Genomic DNA, 17,579 nt, shown 5'->3' on the forward strand with positions numbered 1-17,579 from the left:
ATCCCTTCCGTTCCCAGTTCATGCCATCCTAGTGCTACTTTGCTACTCTCACGGTTAAGTCCCTATCTACCCACTTACCCAGCATGCCCTTTCCATCACCCTTTATTTACACCTGCAGGGAATCTGTCTACTGACAAGTAAGCTTGACAGGTGAATGTCTCTGCCCAAGCCCTCTTGATCTTCCCTAGGTGCTCGCCAGACAGCAATCTGTGCCCATCTTTTGGTTGATGTTGCATCCCGGGGTCTAACTGGCATTTTTCTCTGGATGAGCAGGAGATTCCATCGTGGTGGCCCCCAGCCAGACACTCTCCAACGAGGAGTTCCAGTTGCTGAGAGCCACCTCCATCAAGGTGGTGCGCCACCTGGGCATCGTGGGCGAATGCAACATCCAATTTGCCCTGCACCCCACCTCTCTGGAGTACGTCATCATCGAGGTGAATGCTAGGCTGTCCAGGAGCTCTGCGCTGGCCTCCAAGGCTACAGGGTAAGGAAAGACACCGACTCCCGCGTTCTTGAATTCCAGAGCCACTAGCATGGTACGGCTCTATACACAGGCCGCATATCAGGAAGAAAGCAGAGGCTCGTGAGGAAAAATGAAACATGTTCCTTAGGAAAGTGAAGTCATGGATTGAATGCCCCAATGCACTTAGTGAAGACAGACAATCATCCAGAAAGCGCTGAAGCAAAGACAGGGCATAAGTACTGCCGAGTAATCCAAAGATAAGCTTGATGCCATATCTGCATGTCGCTCCAGAGCAGGTATGGATGTGGGCAAACCATATGGGCTTGGCAAGGCGTAGCTACCATCAGATCCTATGTTTCTATGTGAGTCTCTCTGTAAGTACAAGACACTTGTATGACAAATACACTTACATAGGAAAGCATCCCCAGCAATGTACAGTATGGGTGCAGGGTATGCAGTGTAAATACACCTGCGCCTGTCAGTGTCAATGCTGGCATTTCTGATGCTCTGACCAGGCTGCATGCGGAACTAATTATGCAAGGGTGGTACCAAAGCTCTCCTCCTAACACCTTAAAGCACTTCTCCTTCAGCACATCTTCCATTCCAGCAGCAGCACTGAGAGTGTTGGACTCCTTTCACTCAAGATCTGAATGTGTCCCTCTGTCCCCGTGTAGGGCCTCCGCTGGCACCCTGACATGGTCCTCAGAGGCCTTGTCCATACTGTCCCTGTGCTCTTCAGTTATTACAGGCCTGAGCTTCTTCCCTCACATGCAGCCTTCAGCTACTCCTCCCGTCTCTCTGGTAACGTGTTCATCTGAGTTCCCGGGCTGAAGGAAAAGAAATGAATTGCCAGGATCAATTCTGGGGGTACGGCTAGTTTGTGAACATCTTTCACATACATTTGTGCAGGAGACGCACTAAAGCAAAGCACAGAGACAGGGAGATCCCTGTACAGTTGAAAGTCACACCCCTCCCAAACGGCCCCTGTCTGTACGTCTAGTTATCCATCAGTTTGAACACAGAATAGTGGAATGTTACCAGGCTGTAACGGGGAGGGTCGCCTTCCCCAATTGGCTCAATACTTGGAATTATGGAACTGGGCCGCCCAAGGCTCCTCAAGGTCACAAATGTAGTTTATGCAAGAGAACCACATAGCTGCGAGCTGTGAACACGATTAAGCACTGAATCCTTTGAAGGAGAGGTAGCAAGGAGGATGCATATTAGTGTACACTCAACACAGTTTTATGCTTAAAGCAAATTCAAAAGATCAAGCAAATCATGATTTTCATAGCCTTTAATTTCTTCATGCTTAAAATCAATTCAGTCAAGATGGTCTCCATTTTCCAACTGACACGAGGCTTAGACGTTCAAATGAATAACACTATAATTCCTTAAAGGATCCCTTTGTCTTTCACTCTCTTTTATATGATTATACACAATGGGGTGTTTGTTTAATGTAGCTGAACATGTTCAGTTAATTTACTTAAACACTATTTAATTAATTTAAATCAGTGGTCGAAGTGGACGGGAGCGGCTGCGAGCTGTGCTCCTGTACTTAAAAAAAACAGGGTTTTCTGTTCTTATACTTTTATTTTAGAAAGAAAATGTTTCGGAATGATGTAATTATTTTAAAATAAAAGTGTACGAAGAAGTTGCGACTTGCACTTCAATGCACTGCACTGAACACCCCCTTAAACAGCAGGTGTGTTTGTTTCTGGGTTCGGATAGCACATGGGAGGGGATGCGGCGAGGGGGTTTGTGGGCACTGGGGGCAGGCCAGCAGAGAACATAGTTGCACTACTTCTTTGTGTACACTTTAACCACTGATTTAAATAGTTGTTTTATAAATACACACACACACACACACACACACACACGTATTCATGTATTCACATTATTTAAAAAAAAAATGTGAATTAATAATCCGAATATCAAATACGTTAAAAACACATCTTGTAACCTAGAAAACAAAGGGGAAATCCCCTACTTACTTTGATACTCTCCCCTTTCCCCACCATCACACGAATTCCCCTCCACAAGACCGTGAAACTATAATTTCAAAAATATAATCAATTCCTCAAGACCTATATTTTCACCCTAATCCGTTGCCAGCCTTGTTGTAAACCTTTGATGTAAAACAAAATGCAAAACGTTGAACTCGTTTTGTTTCTCATTCTAGTTTCTATATTTTGAATTTGACATTATGTGAGATACATATTTGTCTTTCAACATTTTCATCCATGGCAATTTTTTCTTTGTTTACCCTTCGCGCTGAACCACTGACATATTGCCCACACTGGAGCAATAAGGAGAATCAGATTGCGTCATTATATTCTGTTAATACACAGGTCACCTGCCATTAATGCTCATTACCATAGTCAAGGCAATCAGATGCCTTCTCTGTCTCGATTTTTCTAAGAAAATGACTACTACTCCATGCCCCTGTACTTGCCAATCATGTCTCTCAATTACCCCTTCAATAATGTCATGACCCATAATTGAAACGCTTCGTAACTTGGGCAACTTGTCTTGACATATTTTGTGCCTTTGATTCCTCCATCGTTATTCAGGTACCCATTGGCGTTCATTGCAGCAAAGATTGCCCTGGGCATTCCTCTTCCGGAGATCCGGAATGTTGTCTCTGGGAAGACGACGGCCTGCTTCGAGCCCAGCCTGGACTACATGGTCACCAAGATCCCCCGCTGGGACCTGGATCGCTTCCAAGGCACCACCAAGCAGATCGGCAGCTCCATGAAGAGTGTGGGGGAGGTGAGCCTTGTCCCCATTCCCATCTTCATTGCTCTTTGGGAAAAGCATCATCCCCATGAATTAATTTAGTAGTCATTAGTTGCACACGAACATGTTTCTCCAGGGTGTCTGGCGGCATGTTGGGGGCTAAAGAGCGGGAACCCCAAGAGAGCATGGATAGGGGAACAGCAAAGATATAGCAAAGCTGTAGAACAGGCCCTTTCACAGCTCAGCCGTGTCTTGCATTCATGGTACTACAATCCAAAATACCTGGACTATAAATAAGGTTTACCTGATAATTGCCTGGCATTATCGCCAAGGTGCTGGTCAGGTTGGTAGGCAGTCCTTGTTAAGTAGAAACCAGTTTCTAGAGTTCTGTTTTTAGGGGTTTCCTGAATTTGGGGAGTTTTTCATAATATTACAGGCACTGAGGTGGGTTGTTCCGGAGGCGAGGACCAGTTGTTGCAGATGCCCTGTTCCCACCTTCAGCTTTGTCATAAGTCGAAGGTTGCAGTTTCATTGTTGTTGGTGAACTGGAATTGCTTGTACGTTTGTAGTGGGTACGTTGATCAGATAGCTATTTAGAAACCTTAAGCGGACAGGCTTTTTGTGTCACTGAGCCAGTGCCAATTTTTCAGTGCCGGGGATTGTGGTCTCTGCAAGTAGCTTGATATTTTCTTTCTACTGTCATCGGGGGGTTCTGGGAACATCTTGCAGTTTGGCTAATGCCCCAGAACACTTTGATGCCACTTAAGGATCATATTGCACAGTTGTGGAAGTCATCTCTGGGTGGTATGAGGAAAGATAGTGTGGGCTGTAATTTAATTGTATTTCAACGAAAGGTATTTTAGGGAATCCAGACATTTGAAAAAGAAGCCTGGCCTGAAAGCCTATTAGGGTAATTAGTCGATCCTTACACTTAAAGCATCCCAGGACGATCTGACTGGTTGCGCCTTGCTTCTGATCAGACTGCTTCTTAAAGTGCCAGTGTGGAGATTTAGGTTCAATTTTATGTCTAAGGTGTAACCTTGGGGTGCATATGAAAAAAGTACACAGAGCACCAACAATTATGTGGTGCTAGCGCTGCACACCTGACCTGTGAAAGCTCATCTGGCGTCTTTCGTCCAGATCTGATGCACACATCTGCAGGAGGGTAGAGACAGGTGGTCTGAGAGGTGTGATTAAAAGCCTGCATGGTCTTTACCAAAAATCTTATGAGCACCATAATATGATGAGAGAGAAACTTACAGCCATCTGTATAGTCTGGGAGAGAGGAGATAGAGGTGAAATGTGATAGTGACATTTTAACATCTCAGCTAAACAACTAGAGGAGAGAAGGGGAGGAGAGCATGTTGCAGTGGCAGAGGGGAACTAGAGCATGTGACTACACATCAGCAGTTGGCGTGGAGCAAAATCCAATTGCCCTGTGTGCGCGTCATATCAGATTTGTATTAGCTGAATCATCCCGCCGTGTGCCCCAAACCATTGTGCCCTCTGTGAATAGCAAGGCAAGCGGGAGTTTGTATTAGCAAGGATAGTATCTTGAAGACCGGCCATCCATTCATAATGCTTTCCCCTTGCGTTCAGGTCATGGCCATTGGCCGCACGTTCGAGGAGAGCTTCCAGAAGGCTCTGAGGATGTGCCACCCCTCTGTGGATGGGTTCACCCCACACCTGCCCTTGAACAAGGAATGGCCATCAGACCTCAACTTGTACAGAGACATGGCGGACGCTTCCAGCACCCGCATCTACTCCATGGCCAAGGTAAGCAAGGGATACAGAGTGTCCTACATCACTGCTCACATTGAAGCGATCATTCTTAAGCCCTTGTTGGTCTTTAAGGCAACATCCAGAGCATACGAGACCGTTGAACCTACACTGTAGAGGCCATCTTCATATCTTGAATGCATTCTGACATATTAGTATTCGTAAGCAGCAATGGAAGACATTATTTAGTAGGCTAACATCATTATAAACTTCTTAGAGTATTATACTTACATAGCATATTTCAAAGAATAGTTAAATAGTGTAAGTAGCTGGTTGAAAGTATATGGTTGTGAAATAAGGCTGGGAAGGTCCTGGTTGAGGTGTTAATTCCCCCATGAAATGCATCAACTCACCAATGCCTCTGGCACTCCTGCACTGGGGCTGTATCTGTAACCCAACAGCCCCCATCCTTGCACTTATCTAACCCTTGCTGTCTCCACTTAACCCCCCTTGCACTGCCACTTGTTGGCCGCGCTACTTGTATGTCTTCTACGTCTCACACTTCTCCTCCTCCCCTCCCCCTGGCACCTTTTCCCCTTCCCTCTCCCCTGCACCTGCGCGATCTCAATGTCACTTGGCTTAGTAAGCTTGTTATCTTGTCCTCCCTTGTCCCCCCCCCTTGCCTTGTCACGCCTTGAAACACTTGTATATAGGCGTCCTATAAATAACATTTCATATCATATTAATGACACTTTATTTTGCCCACTCAAATATCTGGTATTTTTCCAGGAAACTATGTATGCATAGTTTCCATATGCACTACCCTCACTGATCCAGAAAATGACTTCAGCAAGTACAATTACAACAAAGCAATGACATCATTTGGATTGGTAAAAACCATCTATGTTCATATGAAACGAATTAAAGCAACTCCTGACACCTTTCAGTCACATTAGAGTCTATCAAAAGAGTACAGTTCAGTCCTGACATGACCAAGGCAACCACAGAAGTGACGCCAGGCTGCGGACAAAAGCGAGATTAGCCGATTGGTGGATGCATTTCACTGGGAGTGCTCTGCACCATAAACAGGAGTGCTGCAGATGTGTGCATTCTGTTTTACACACCTACTAATGTTAATGAATGCATACGAGCTTGATCCAGCATATCATATGGCGAGCTAGAGCTCTCCTTCTCTCTTTCACTCTGCACTCTTTTTCTCTCACTGCCTATCTCTATCAAACTCGATGTCGCTGTCTCCCTCTTTGTATCTCTCTCTCTGCGTCTCCCTCTCTGTGTTTCTCTCTCTGAGCCTCCCTCTCTGTATCTCTCTCTCTGTGTCTCCCTCTCTGTATCTCTCTCTCTGCGCCCCCCTCTCTGCGTCTCCCTCTCTGTATCTATCTCTCTGCGTCTCCCTCTCTGTATCTCTCTTTCGTGTCTCCCTCTCTGTGTCACTCTCTCTCTGTGTCTCTCTCTCTGTCTCCCTCTCTGTGTCTCTCTCTCTGCGTCTCCCTCTCTGTATATCTCTCTCTGCGTCTCCCTCTCTGTGTCTCTCTCTCTCTGTGTCTCCCTCTCTGTATCTTTCTCTCTGCGCCCCCCTCTCTGTGTCTCCCTCTCTGTATCTATCTCTCTGCGTCTCCCCCTCTGTATCTCTCTCTCGCGTCTACCTATGTGTCTCTCTCTCTCTCTGTGTCTTTCTCTCTCTGTGTCTCTCTCTCTGCGTCTCTCTCTCTGCGTCTCTCTCTCTGTATCTCTCTCTCTGCGTCTCCCTCTCTGTGTCTCTCTCTCTCTGTGTCTCCCTCTCTGTATCTTTCTCTCTGTGCCCCCCTCTCTGCGTCTCCCTCTCTGTGTCTCTCTCTCTCTGTGTCTCCCTCTCTGTATCTTTCTCTCTGTGCCCCCCTCTCTGCGTCTCCCTCTCTGTATCTCTCTCTGAGCCTCCCTCTCTGTATCTCTCTCTCTGTGTCTCCCTCTCTGTATCTCTCTCTCTGCGCCCCCCTCTCTGCGTCTCCCTCTCTGCGTCTCCCTCTCTGTATCTCCCTCTCTGCGTCTCCCTCTCTGTGTCTCTCTCTCTCTGTGTCTCTCTCTCTCTGTGTCTCTCTCTCTGCGTCTCCCTCTCTGTGTCTCTCTCTCTCTGTGTCTCTCTCTCTCTCTGTGTCTCTCTCTCTGCGTCTCTCTCTCTGCGTCTCTCTCTCTGTATCTCTCTCTCTGCGTCTCCCTCTCTGTGTCTCTCTCTCTCTGTGTCTCCCTCTCTGTATCTTTCTCTCTGTGCCCCCCTCTCTGCGTCTCCCTCTCTGTATCTCTCTCTCTGCGCCTCTCTCTCTGTATCTCTCTGTGCGGGCCTGAGTCACGTGGACAGGTGCACGTTTACGAGAGCCACCTCAGAACATCACCAGAGAAAAATACGCAGATATGGAGGACGTGGCTCTGTGTTTTTGTGGAAAAGAATATATACAAAGTAAATTATATAATTGTATTAACATTGTAAAGTTGCTCTTTTAAAAATGTACGATATTCATTTTCTAAGGATCACTTCCAGTGTGTGTATTGTAGTCATGAAAAAGATGTCACTGATCAAAGAACGTTATGAAAACAAAGAATAACCATTTAAAATCTTTTCTGACAGAAGGTAATCATTCCAAAATGGACAGTCTGGTGCACTCATAATGCACTCTTTCAGCGCACCCCTTTGAGAAAGGGGAAGGGGACATATTGAAACAATGATAGTTCCTGACTTCTTTGCATAACATCAAAGAGAATTCTGGGAACATGAGAATGCACAGATAGCCCTACAATTTGTTGAATAGGTCTCTGATAAAAGGATTGCCTGCTTGAATCATGACGTGGTGTTCATATAATGTTTCACCCTTCCCGCCCTAACATTGAAATGCTGCAACATTGAACCATATATGTCCTGATTCAGGCAGCTGGAGCACTTAGGCTGAGGATGCACTTCATGGGTTGCAAGGGCCATATCCAGCGCTAGGGTTTTAGCAAGGACTCAGGATAAGGATGGCTCTGCACATGCTCAGTTCCCAATGCACCGGCATCCCACAAGAAGTCCATCTACATGGGCAAGGGCTGATTGAGAGGTAAAGACCAAGGGGAGTGTGAAAGTAAAAGAGGAGGCAATGTGGGAGGAGGAAAGAGGAGCGACAAAGAGTGGTTTAAAGACAGTTAGAGAGAGATAGAGCCTAAAAGAAAGAAAACTGAATAAGGGAAGAACATATAGAAAAAGAAGGGAATAGATGGGTTGGACGAGAGAGAAGGGGACAGAGAAATGCAAAAGAGATAAAGATGGAGACAAGGAGCTGAATAGATAAAGAGGGCTAGATACTGATGACTTGGAAAAGGTGGAAGAAGACAGTGAAGATATGTTTTTGGATAAGGCTGTGGTGGATAGAGGCTTGATCATGCCTTTGGTGATATATTCATGGCTTTTCAGCCTCCTGCATTTATAGCGAGATACAATATAATTGGGTCCTACATGTTCTTTCCCGGAATGGACACCAGGGGGAAAAGATGCAAAGCAAAACTGAGTTTAATTAAGTCAAGTGCATAGTGTACTCTTAGTCTGTCCTTCCCTCTCCCACCCTAGCCTCCCACTTCCAATGTTTGGAGTCAGCTTCAGACTTTCACTCTGTGCAGATCAGAAAACTGCCTGTTTCCAGTCAATAACTATAATTCAAATACTGTGTCAACACCTCGTCATCCCATGGTCTCTCCCACTCACAACGGAGGTAGCGATGACTGCAATCTTTGGGGGGTTCTGAAGAGTGGCGGTGGCCACGCATGGAAGTCAGGACAGAGTGCTCCTTGCAGAGGGGTACAGAGGAACAGGAAGACGTTCCCACAGGCAGGTGCCTCTCAGAGAGTCACCTGTTGGAAGGTCTTATTCTGAAACGTTGACTCCCTCTCTCTTCTTCTCAGGCGCTCTATGATGGGGTCCCAATAGACGACATCTACAAGTTGACAGACATCGACAAATGGTTCATCTACAAGATGCGGGACATCATCAACATGGAGAAGACACTCAAGGGGAGCAAAAGGTAGGACCAGGGATTCCGACCAGGCAATGCTGGGAATCTTGCATCCACCAATTATTTAGAGAATGTCCAGATCTTTCTTTTGCCAGTAACCCTATATTGGTGACCATTTGAGCCTATGCCCTTTTATACACGTAATGCCTGATACAAAGCAAAGGCTGGGCTACAACTGGTTGACCCTGTTAGAAAGAGCAAATCTCAGAGCCTGTTTTTAGTGCCACGTGTAGGGGGTTCTGAAAAGGTGCTTGGTTGGGAATACTCTTATTAAATCTGGCCCTGTTACATTACAGTGGTGAGCTAAAATGGTAATCTGTTTGAGGCATTATTGAACCTTGCATCAGCCCTGTATGTGAAGGCTTTGGAGGAGGGTGGGGTTGCATATAATAGGTTGTGGCAGGTGAGATCCTGATCTTTGCTTGCAGGTACAAAAGGAATGACGACCGTCACGTCACTAAGACGAACAACGCATACACTACTTACCACACACGTGCATAGCTCATTGATGAGCACAATAAAATGCGTGCTAATTGGCAGTGTTCATCCTGCAAACGGTGTGGAGTCTGCAGTCTGCCACAATGCCATGTGCAACGGGGCATGGCATTGTGGTCCCAGTTCTTCAGTAGGCCGTTTCTTTGCCATATTGGTGCCTGTTTCCCTCCGCTTGCCAGCCAATGCCAACAGATAGTCGCACCTTGAATGCGGCATGTCTCCATTTTCTCCAACTTAGGTCATATTGCCACCTGCGATGTACTTTTTCAGGGAGCAGTGGGGGTACAGGCCAAATACCACACACAGGGTTCATTTCTTTCCCCATCGCCCAACTCTTCCCCCATCTCCCATTGCCCCCATGCGTTCCCTGACCTTGGGATGGCTGACTTTGTTGGAAAGTCCCTCCACACTTTTCCCCTACAAACTTTGGTTGCAGGGCTGTGTTGCTGTGTGTGCTGTATTTCTTGTCCGCTGCATATAGCCTTGTGCGGCTGACGCGCCATTTGTGTACCTCAGTATTATCTGCATTCGTATATCCTATATGGCCTATATGGCCTGTATAGCCTGTGTTGTGCAGTCTCCTCCCAGAAAAGTATTGACGTAAAGTGGGTTAGAGCAAGCAGGATAATTCAGATGTATTCTTCAAGGGGTTTTTGTTGTCACCCCGAAGATAGTTGCCGGCAGCTAATAGACATGGATTTAAGTCACTGTGGTGGTGAAAGGACCGTGGTGTGAAAAGGACAGAGGACCACCATATTTGTCGCAGGAAAGATGCCTACCTCAATTCGGTTATTTGGTGGTGGAGTTCAAAGAACTCTTAAGTAACAGTAATGCTGTAGTCCAAAATCTGCTAAACTAGAACTTGCAAGAGGACATCCTCACAAAACAATCCGTGTCAAAACGGACCTCTACGGGGCATGCCAGGAACGCGTCCCAGAGATGATCCACAAGCAGTGGCACTGTCATGTCCCCAGTAGTGTCTGCCCCGACTGAGTACTTCTTGACTCCTGCAAGGCTTCATGTCCACTGTTGCTCTCTAAACTGAAACAGCACTGCGGGTGTCCTGTGGATGCCACCTGAGACCAGTGCGCACTCAGGACTCCAGTGATCCAGGATCCCCAGCGGGAGAGAATGGAGCGGGTGACCTTGACTCCTGGATCCAGCGGTAGAGAATCGTCCTTCAGCCTCAGGGGAAGCCTTCTACGCCCTGAAGATTTTTAGCCACACCAACCATTCCCACTATAGGCTTAAGACTAGGTTCTATGTGCCTAAAGAAACGAGCTTGCAAGTGGACTTTTCATCTGAAAAGATTTTAAGATTAAAATTAACTGTGGCCCCCCTGCTTCTACCTAGTCTCCCATAGACTTATATGGTGACCTAATGAAACCACCTATTGTGGTTGGCATTGAAGTTAAGTAATAATATGCATTAAACTATGTATTTGAAGTCCTATTTCTAGTCCAAACCTAATAGTCAATAAATGTATCCGTTTTTTTAAATGCTCCAGTTTGTACCTTGTGGTTTTTAGTCTTTGTGTTGTGAAGCTTGCATCACTCAGCCCCTCTGGCAGGCTGCGTTATATAAAGAGTGGCATGACACAAACTTAGGACCCCTTCCCATGAGCCCTGCAGAGAACCTCCAAGCTAGTCGAAGAAGCGCATTCTGTGCCACTGACTCTCGAGCCAGCCTGGGCCACCACTCAAGTCTAATAATTTTGATGATCATGCTGACGCAGTGGTATAATGCAGAATGAACCAGGTGAAAAATGTAAGGTTCTTTATCAAATTCTACACCTAACATTGAGGCAAGGGGTGGGGGTGGCACCTAGCCCCTGGCACCCATAGGTTCCAGCTGCCATAGTGTGTGGCCAGTAAAAATGTTCTTGCCTCGGGAGTATAGCTCAGGGACAATGTGCTCACCTTGGAAGCAAGACGACACGGAGCACCGGGTTCATACTTAGAAACCTCTGGGTATTAAGCATGCTTTAAATAACCTATAATATTATATTATGCACAGGACAGCAGAGGAGGCAGCTTATAGTGCCAGGTGGTCGGGCAGCTCCTGAGAGGGCACTGGATTTGTAGCTGATTCCAGGTCAGAGGCGGCAGGTGAATATCTTTAGTGCAGGAGCAATTACATCTTTCGCAAATTAGTACAACCAAGCATAGCAAGAGAACCCTAAGTAATTATAGGGGATCTGGCTTTTCTCCCAAGAACATTTTAAAAATAATATACTGAAATGGTGCCTTTCATTTTACAGCATAGGTTTTGAGAAAAATGGGCTAAAAAGTCATGCAATTTACAATTGGTTCTCTAGAATAAAGCATGAATGCATCTACTAGATGGAATGTCACCAACAGTACACAGGAGCATTTGACAACATTTTCATGATGCGCAAGTTCACAACATATGCCACTGTTGCCATTGTAAATCGTTTTTTATGCAGCTTTCCCCACGATATATCCAAACATTGCCAGTGAAAATAATTTAATAATGCTAAATCTACAATAAATGCCAGCACTCATATTGCAAAGGACAATGATTTAGCAGCCACAATCTATGCCATTATGGTCACTGTAAATAACTTTGATGAGGCTGCGAACACAATCCAGGCTTGTATGACCATTTTAATTTACATTGATGAAGCTGCAGCAAAATATATTAAAGCATTCCTAATATATCAAAATGGATAATGTTGAACACACACTAGAAGTCACCATTGTCAATATCAACTTCCATGAAATAGTTCCCTGCCACCAAACACATGGCCGAATTCCGCACCCCTATGCGCACATTTCCACACACAAACATCACTTACAGGATAAATCAGAAGCAAGGACATGTGTAGACTTGAACTCTGCTGTTGCCGGAAGCAAAGAACTAGAAGACAGGCATTCTCTGTCTACACCCCCAGACTCTGGAACTTCCTCCCAACAGCATAAATGCCCCCTCGCTTTTATATTTCAGGGTGGCGCTCCAGACCAACCTCTTCAAGGAATGGCTTCTCCCTAATGCCTTTGCCCACACACCCTCCACTCTCCACCTACCCTGAGACTGGATGATTTCCTCCCCCATTTCTTCCCTTGGTTATGTGTAGATTCTTTGGTGCCAAATTGCCCGCCCTCACCCTGTCCCGTTGTTAGTTGTTAGCTCCCACCCCCCCCCCCCCCCTGTATAATGATCCCTTGGAATCTGCTTCCCTCTCTGTGTACTTATCCCCTCTGAACTGTAAAGTGCTCAGTTGCTCCCCGGAGCTTGGTCCACACTCAATATAGGCATTAAAAACGAACAATACCAAAATCATGCCTTTTGGGTAACTCAGCATGATCTCGGGTCTTTATTTTGCATTCAATCTGCATATTGTAAATCCATTTCTCTGTCTCAGTTTTGTAAATAAATAACTGTATATAAATAAACTATTCTGTCACTCAGTATATAAACAATTCAATAAGTGAGGACATATCCCTCATTCTGTAAATAAATCTATGGGAAAGGGTATGGGGATAAATGGCACGATTGTTTCTGGCTGCTTTACATAAAATCAAAGAGCATTTTGGGAACATAAAAATGGTCATAGATTTGTTATATTTAACACTGTTAAAGATGTAAGTGTGCAACGATTTTGAGCACAAAATGCACAGTAGGCTTAGTTTTCATTGTCAAAATACTCACCCTAACAGCAAAATGTAAGTTTAATATACCAATTTGGACATGTTCATCTTTTGGTGGGAGGCTTGTGCTGAGCAGAGAACAATGCTTGTTGCGTTCAGAAACAACGTCTCTGGGCAGCTTGTTAGTGTGGTATGTGTTAGGGGCCCCTGAGGCCCCCTCACTGTGAGGGCTGCAGAGGCCCCTGCTATGCCACTGTATATAACGGTGACTCATGGGTATGCCATGGAGGCTTTTTTCTTGCCTTGATTTTTTGAGCTGCTGGGTATGGGGAGCTGGGCTGGCACATGGTATGGCTCTAGCCATTTTCCTACCCCACTCTCCCACATTGTTAATCGATTCTGACTTCTCTTTCTCTTTTCCTGTTTCCGATGCACCATTTTCTGTTCTTCTCCCCCTTGATTGTGGCTCTCTTTTTTATCTTTCACCTTCGTCTTTTTTTCCTCTTTCTCCTTTCTGTTTCCATGTTTAAATTAGCTGTTCTCCTTATCCCATTGCCCTCGTTCCCTGCTCTACGGCTCATTCTCTGTTCTCCTGCGTCCCCACTTTGATTTGCTCCCCAACTGTCTTTTGTCTAGTTACGGTGGCAAAACCTTATTCGCACGCGTCTCAGATGCCACAGTGGCCGCTCTGAAAGCTATCCAGCATGCTGCTGCATGCCTGATTACAGGACTAACAAAATGTGACCCCCATCCTCCAGACACTGCACCCTTTTCAAGAATGCACCATGTTCAAATTGCCTGCATCACCTACAAAGCAGCCACCACCAAAACGCCACTCTGCTTGGCCAAGAAACTCACCATCTACGGAGGACAGCACACCCCAGAATCGCCTGGTTGGGAACAAAGACATGGATGAGGGAGAAAAACAGGAAACATGCCTTTTCCTGCCATGCATCCTGTCTCTGGAACAAGTTACCGACACAGATAAGACTGGCCCCTCCATCCTGCACTAACCCTACTCTTCAAACAACATCTTGCCAATTGCTGATCACTCCACTCAGCCCTATACTCCCACTCTGGAGTTCAACCCTCCCCAGCTCCTCTGCTACCCCTCTACCCTTGCTGTAAGGTCTGTTGCACCCTCGCTATCTTTGTATTTTATAAATCCTATACATCTCCATCTTTTTTCCTTTTGAGTTTAGTTTTTTCATTCACCTTCTCTCTGCCTTTAATGAACTGTTTTCCTCTTCATCCTCAGACCCTTGCCTGATAGTACTTTTTTGGTTTCTACCCACGTCTTTCCATCTGAAAGCATGTGCAGCTTTTCCTCTTCTCTAAATCTTTTTTCCATGTTTAATTTATTTTCCCCTTTCCATGCTTTGCCTTCTTTCCCCTCCGTGACCCTGCATTCTTTCCCCTTCTAGTCATTCAACCAGTCCCTCTCTTCAACTTGTCTTTGTCCTTTATCTCTTTCTCAGACTCTTTTTGTCTCCCACTCGTCCTGACTTTTCCTCACTGCTCCTTCTTTCTCAACGTTCCCTCTGAAATATTTTCGTATTTCTCCTGTGTATCTTTCGTTAATGAAAGATTCTCTCTTTTTGTTCCCCCTCTACCCTTCGCTCATTCGGTTTCTTGCCATTTCTCTCTACACTTCTTTCCTTAGGGGCATAATATAGACCCCTATTGTTCCCTCCCCACCACTCATTTCTTAGAGGCTCCAGCTCAGCCCGAGGGTTTTGTATGTCTGTGGTGGTAGGTGAAAAGCAAGGGGTGACAGGTCGCCTTCCCCTACCTAAAGACCCTGAGTCGCACCAGGTTAAATCCAAGGTAATCTTATATAATATTAAGATTACATGTACCACACCTAAATAATGACATCTAATTAACACAGATCTTTACTTTTTATTTTTCAATTTATTTATCAAATCGCAAATGTATAAAATCAAAATACACCTAAATCTATAAAAACAAACTGTGCTAATCACTTACAATCTAGCTGGTGAGAATCCACCAGGCCTATCGGGATGTCAAGTTCCATCCGGATAGGTAACGGGAAAAAACAGTATGTATTACTGCAAAGATAAAACAGATGATTACAAGGAAGAGTCAAAAGGTATTGGAGTCTCCCAACTACTAATGTATGCCTCAAGGGTTTTTGGCCAGAGCGGGTGGTCTAGTACTGCATTTCGTTTGTTAACCACTCTGTTTTAAATTAACTTGCGTAAATGTCGGGTAGCTGCGGAGTGCTTTGTACACGCCAGCTGCCCTATTCCACTTTTAAAGTGTGAGAGATAGGAATCAAAAAGATAAAACAGTTCCTATTAACAAGTCTTGTTAATAGGAACTGTTTTATCTTTTTGAGGCATACATTAGTAGTTGGGAGACTCCAATACCTTTTGACTCTTCCTTGTAATCCTCTGTTTTATCTTTGCAGTAATACGTACGGCGTACGCTACTTTATATTTGACTTACTTTTTATCTTGGTCTGTCCTCTAGCACTACACTCCTCCGTCTCGCCCTACCACATTTCCTCCTTTTATCATGTTCCTTTCCCCATCCGTCATCCCTCATCCATACCCCCTTCCCTCTTAATAATAACATCTTGTTTTTATATACTGTGCTTCATGTCAGGTTCATCCCACATCTAAGTGCCACAATATTAATGCAATATTAGGTGTTATAATCGCCCACACTTTCATTCATCAATCTCAGAAGGATAAGAGACTGAGTCACCACAGCCGGGATTCAAACTTTCAAAGTGCAGGCTAACCCCATGTCAGAGGTGAGCACCTAGCTTATGAGCTATCCACCTTACTTCTTCCTACTTTTGCTTTCCGTTTCCTGGCCTATCTCTATGTCTGATTCTCTAGATTTCTACTTCCCAGTTTGGTTTTTCCCCTTCCTACCTCCCGGTCTCGCTCTTTCTATAATCAGTCTTGCTCATTCTTCACTAACAGTTTCCTCCCCGCTGTATATTTCAGTCCCCTCTCTTTCCTCAGGTGCTCGTTGCAGCCTGCTGCTCCCTTCCTTTAGCCCTTCCCCATTATCTGATTCTCTGTTATTCTCTTTCCCATTTTCCATTCTTTGTCCTCTTCCTTTAGCCTTCTTCTCCCTTTCTCTGCAGACTATCTTCCTCTGCTCACATCCCTCTCTCCATTCATTTCTTTTTTGCTCACTCCCCTCCTCAGTATTCCTGTCATCAATGTTCGTTTCTGCCTTTGTTGTCTTTGCCCCCCTCTTTTCACCCACACTTTGTGGTCTTTCCCTTCCATCTCTCCTGTCTTTTTGACACCTTTCTTCTTTATTTTTCTTCCACCGTTAATTTCCCTTCTCAACTTTTGATTCATCACATATTCAATCTCCTTGTCGTCTCACTCACCTCATACTGCTTACTCTCCCTATATCCTGGCGTCCTCCGTTTACCCATGCCTTTCTATGAAATCCCGTAGCAGCCCTTCTCTCTTTCTGCTGCCCTTTTCTCGCTCTTCATCTTTCCATCTTCACTCCCTCATTCTTTTTCTTCTCTTTCTGTACTCCCTCCTTAGTGCTCCTCTTTCACTCCATAACCACCTTCCTCCTTTCTTTCTTCTCTGCTCTATATTTCCTTATTTCTTCTCTGCTCTTTCTTTCTTTAACGCCCTCCCCCCGTCTTCGTGCACTCGATCTTTATGTTTCCCTTTCACTTTCACACCCCTTTCGCTGTGAAGCAGTAGCTATTTGTATTATCCCTTGCTGTCAGCCTCCAAGAGTTTGCACAATGCCCCCGTGACAGTCGTTGTCCAGCACTTGCCGTTCTCTCCCTCCCAGTTCCACACATCCATAATTTTGCTATTAAATCTCAGACTGTTTCTAGCGACTTTGTGGATCGAGCCGTGCCCAGTGACAGCAAATTGAATCCGGGGAATATATAGCTGCCTTCCCGGCCGTTTCGCTGATTGGCTCGTGTAGCCTCTATTTTTTGTTTCCCTCTCTCTGGCCCGGGAAGCCTATTATTATAAATACTCCGAGCCAGAAACAGACTTACAGATGTCACCTGGTTAACCGGCCCGCTCCGGGCAAGGGCACACTCTTCCCTCCCCCGGAGCAGCGACAGCTTCTAGGGATACCACCCCACAATCCCAGACCAGCTGCTCTGGTGGGGCGCACTAAGCATCCTGCAAATGAAAGGGGTTAATACAGGAGATGGGTACACCTTGCGTTCTTTGGTGATTAACAGACAGATACCAGAGTCAATTTTTATGGAGAGCCCAACGGGGCCCATCTTTATTAAACACACACTTATTCTTAACACATACACCCTAGGATTCCCCTGGCGTGAGCTCCATCTAAGGGGGGACCAGCTATGTCAGCTCTCCCTTCCTTGGAGGGGTCCCAGGGACACTAAGGATGAGCTTGCCAGAACCAATCCCCTTCCTAAACTCATGTACCACTCATATGGAGAGTGAGGCCAGAGGATAAGCATCATGCAAGGCAGCCTTGGGCAGGCCGCCAACCTATCCTACCACCTCACAGCAGGATGCC

The 17,579-nt window shown here is 45.6% G+C and overlaps 1 protein-coding gene across 1 annotated transcript in view; it reads left to right on the top strand.

Annotated features, from left to right (window-relative positions):
• CPS1 (carbamoyl-phosphate synthase 1) overlaps nt 1–17,579 on the top strand; it is a 236,985-nt gene that overhangs the window by 86,626 nt on the left and 132,780 nt on the right. The window contains exons 18-21 of the mRNA XM_069615912.1: nt 274–484; nt 3,034–3,232; nt 4,799–4,975; nt 8,843–8,961. Coding sequence (XP_069472013.1) covers nt 274–484; nt 3,034–3,232; nt 4,799–4,975; nt 8,843–8,961 — 706 coding nt within the window. The remainder of the gene's footprint in view (nt 1–273; nt 485–3,033; nt 3,233–4,798; nt 4,976–8,842; nt 8,962–17,579) is intronic.

The sequence above is a fragment of the Ambystoma mexicanum genome, chromosome 9 (genome assembly GCF_040938575.1).
Source record: "Ambystoma mexicanum isolate Mex_15411 chromosome 9, UKY_AmexF1_1, whole genome shotgun sequence".
NCBI lineage: Eukaryota > Metazoa > Chordata > Amphibia > Caudata > Ambystomatidae > Ambystoma > Ambystoma mexicanum.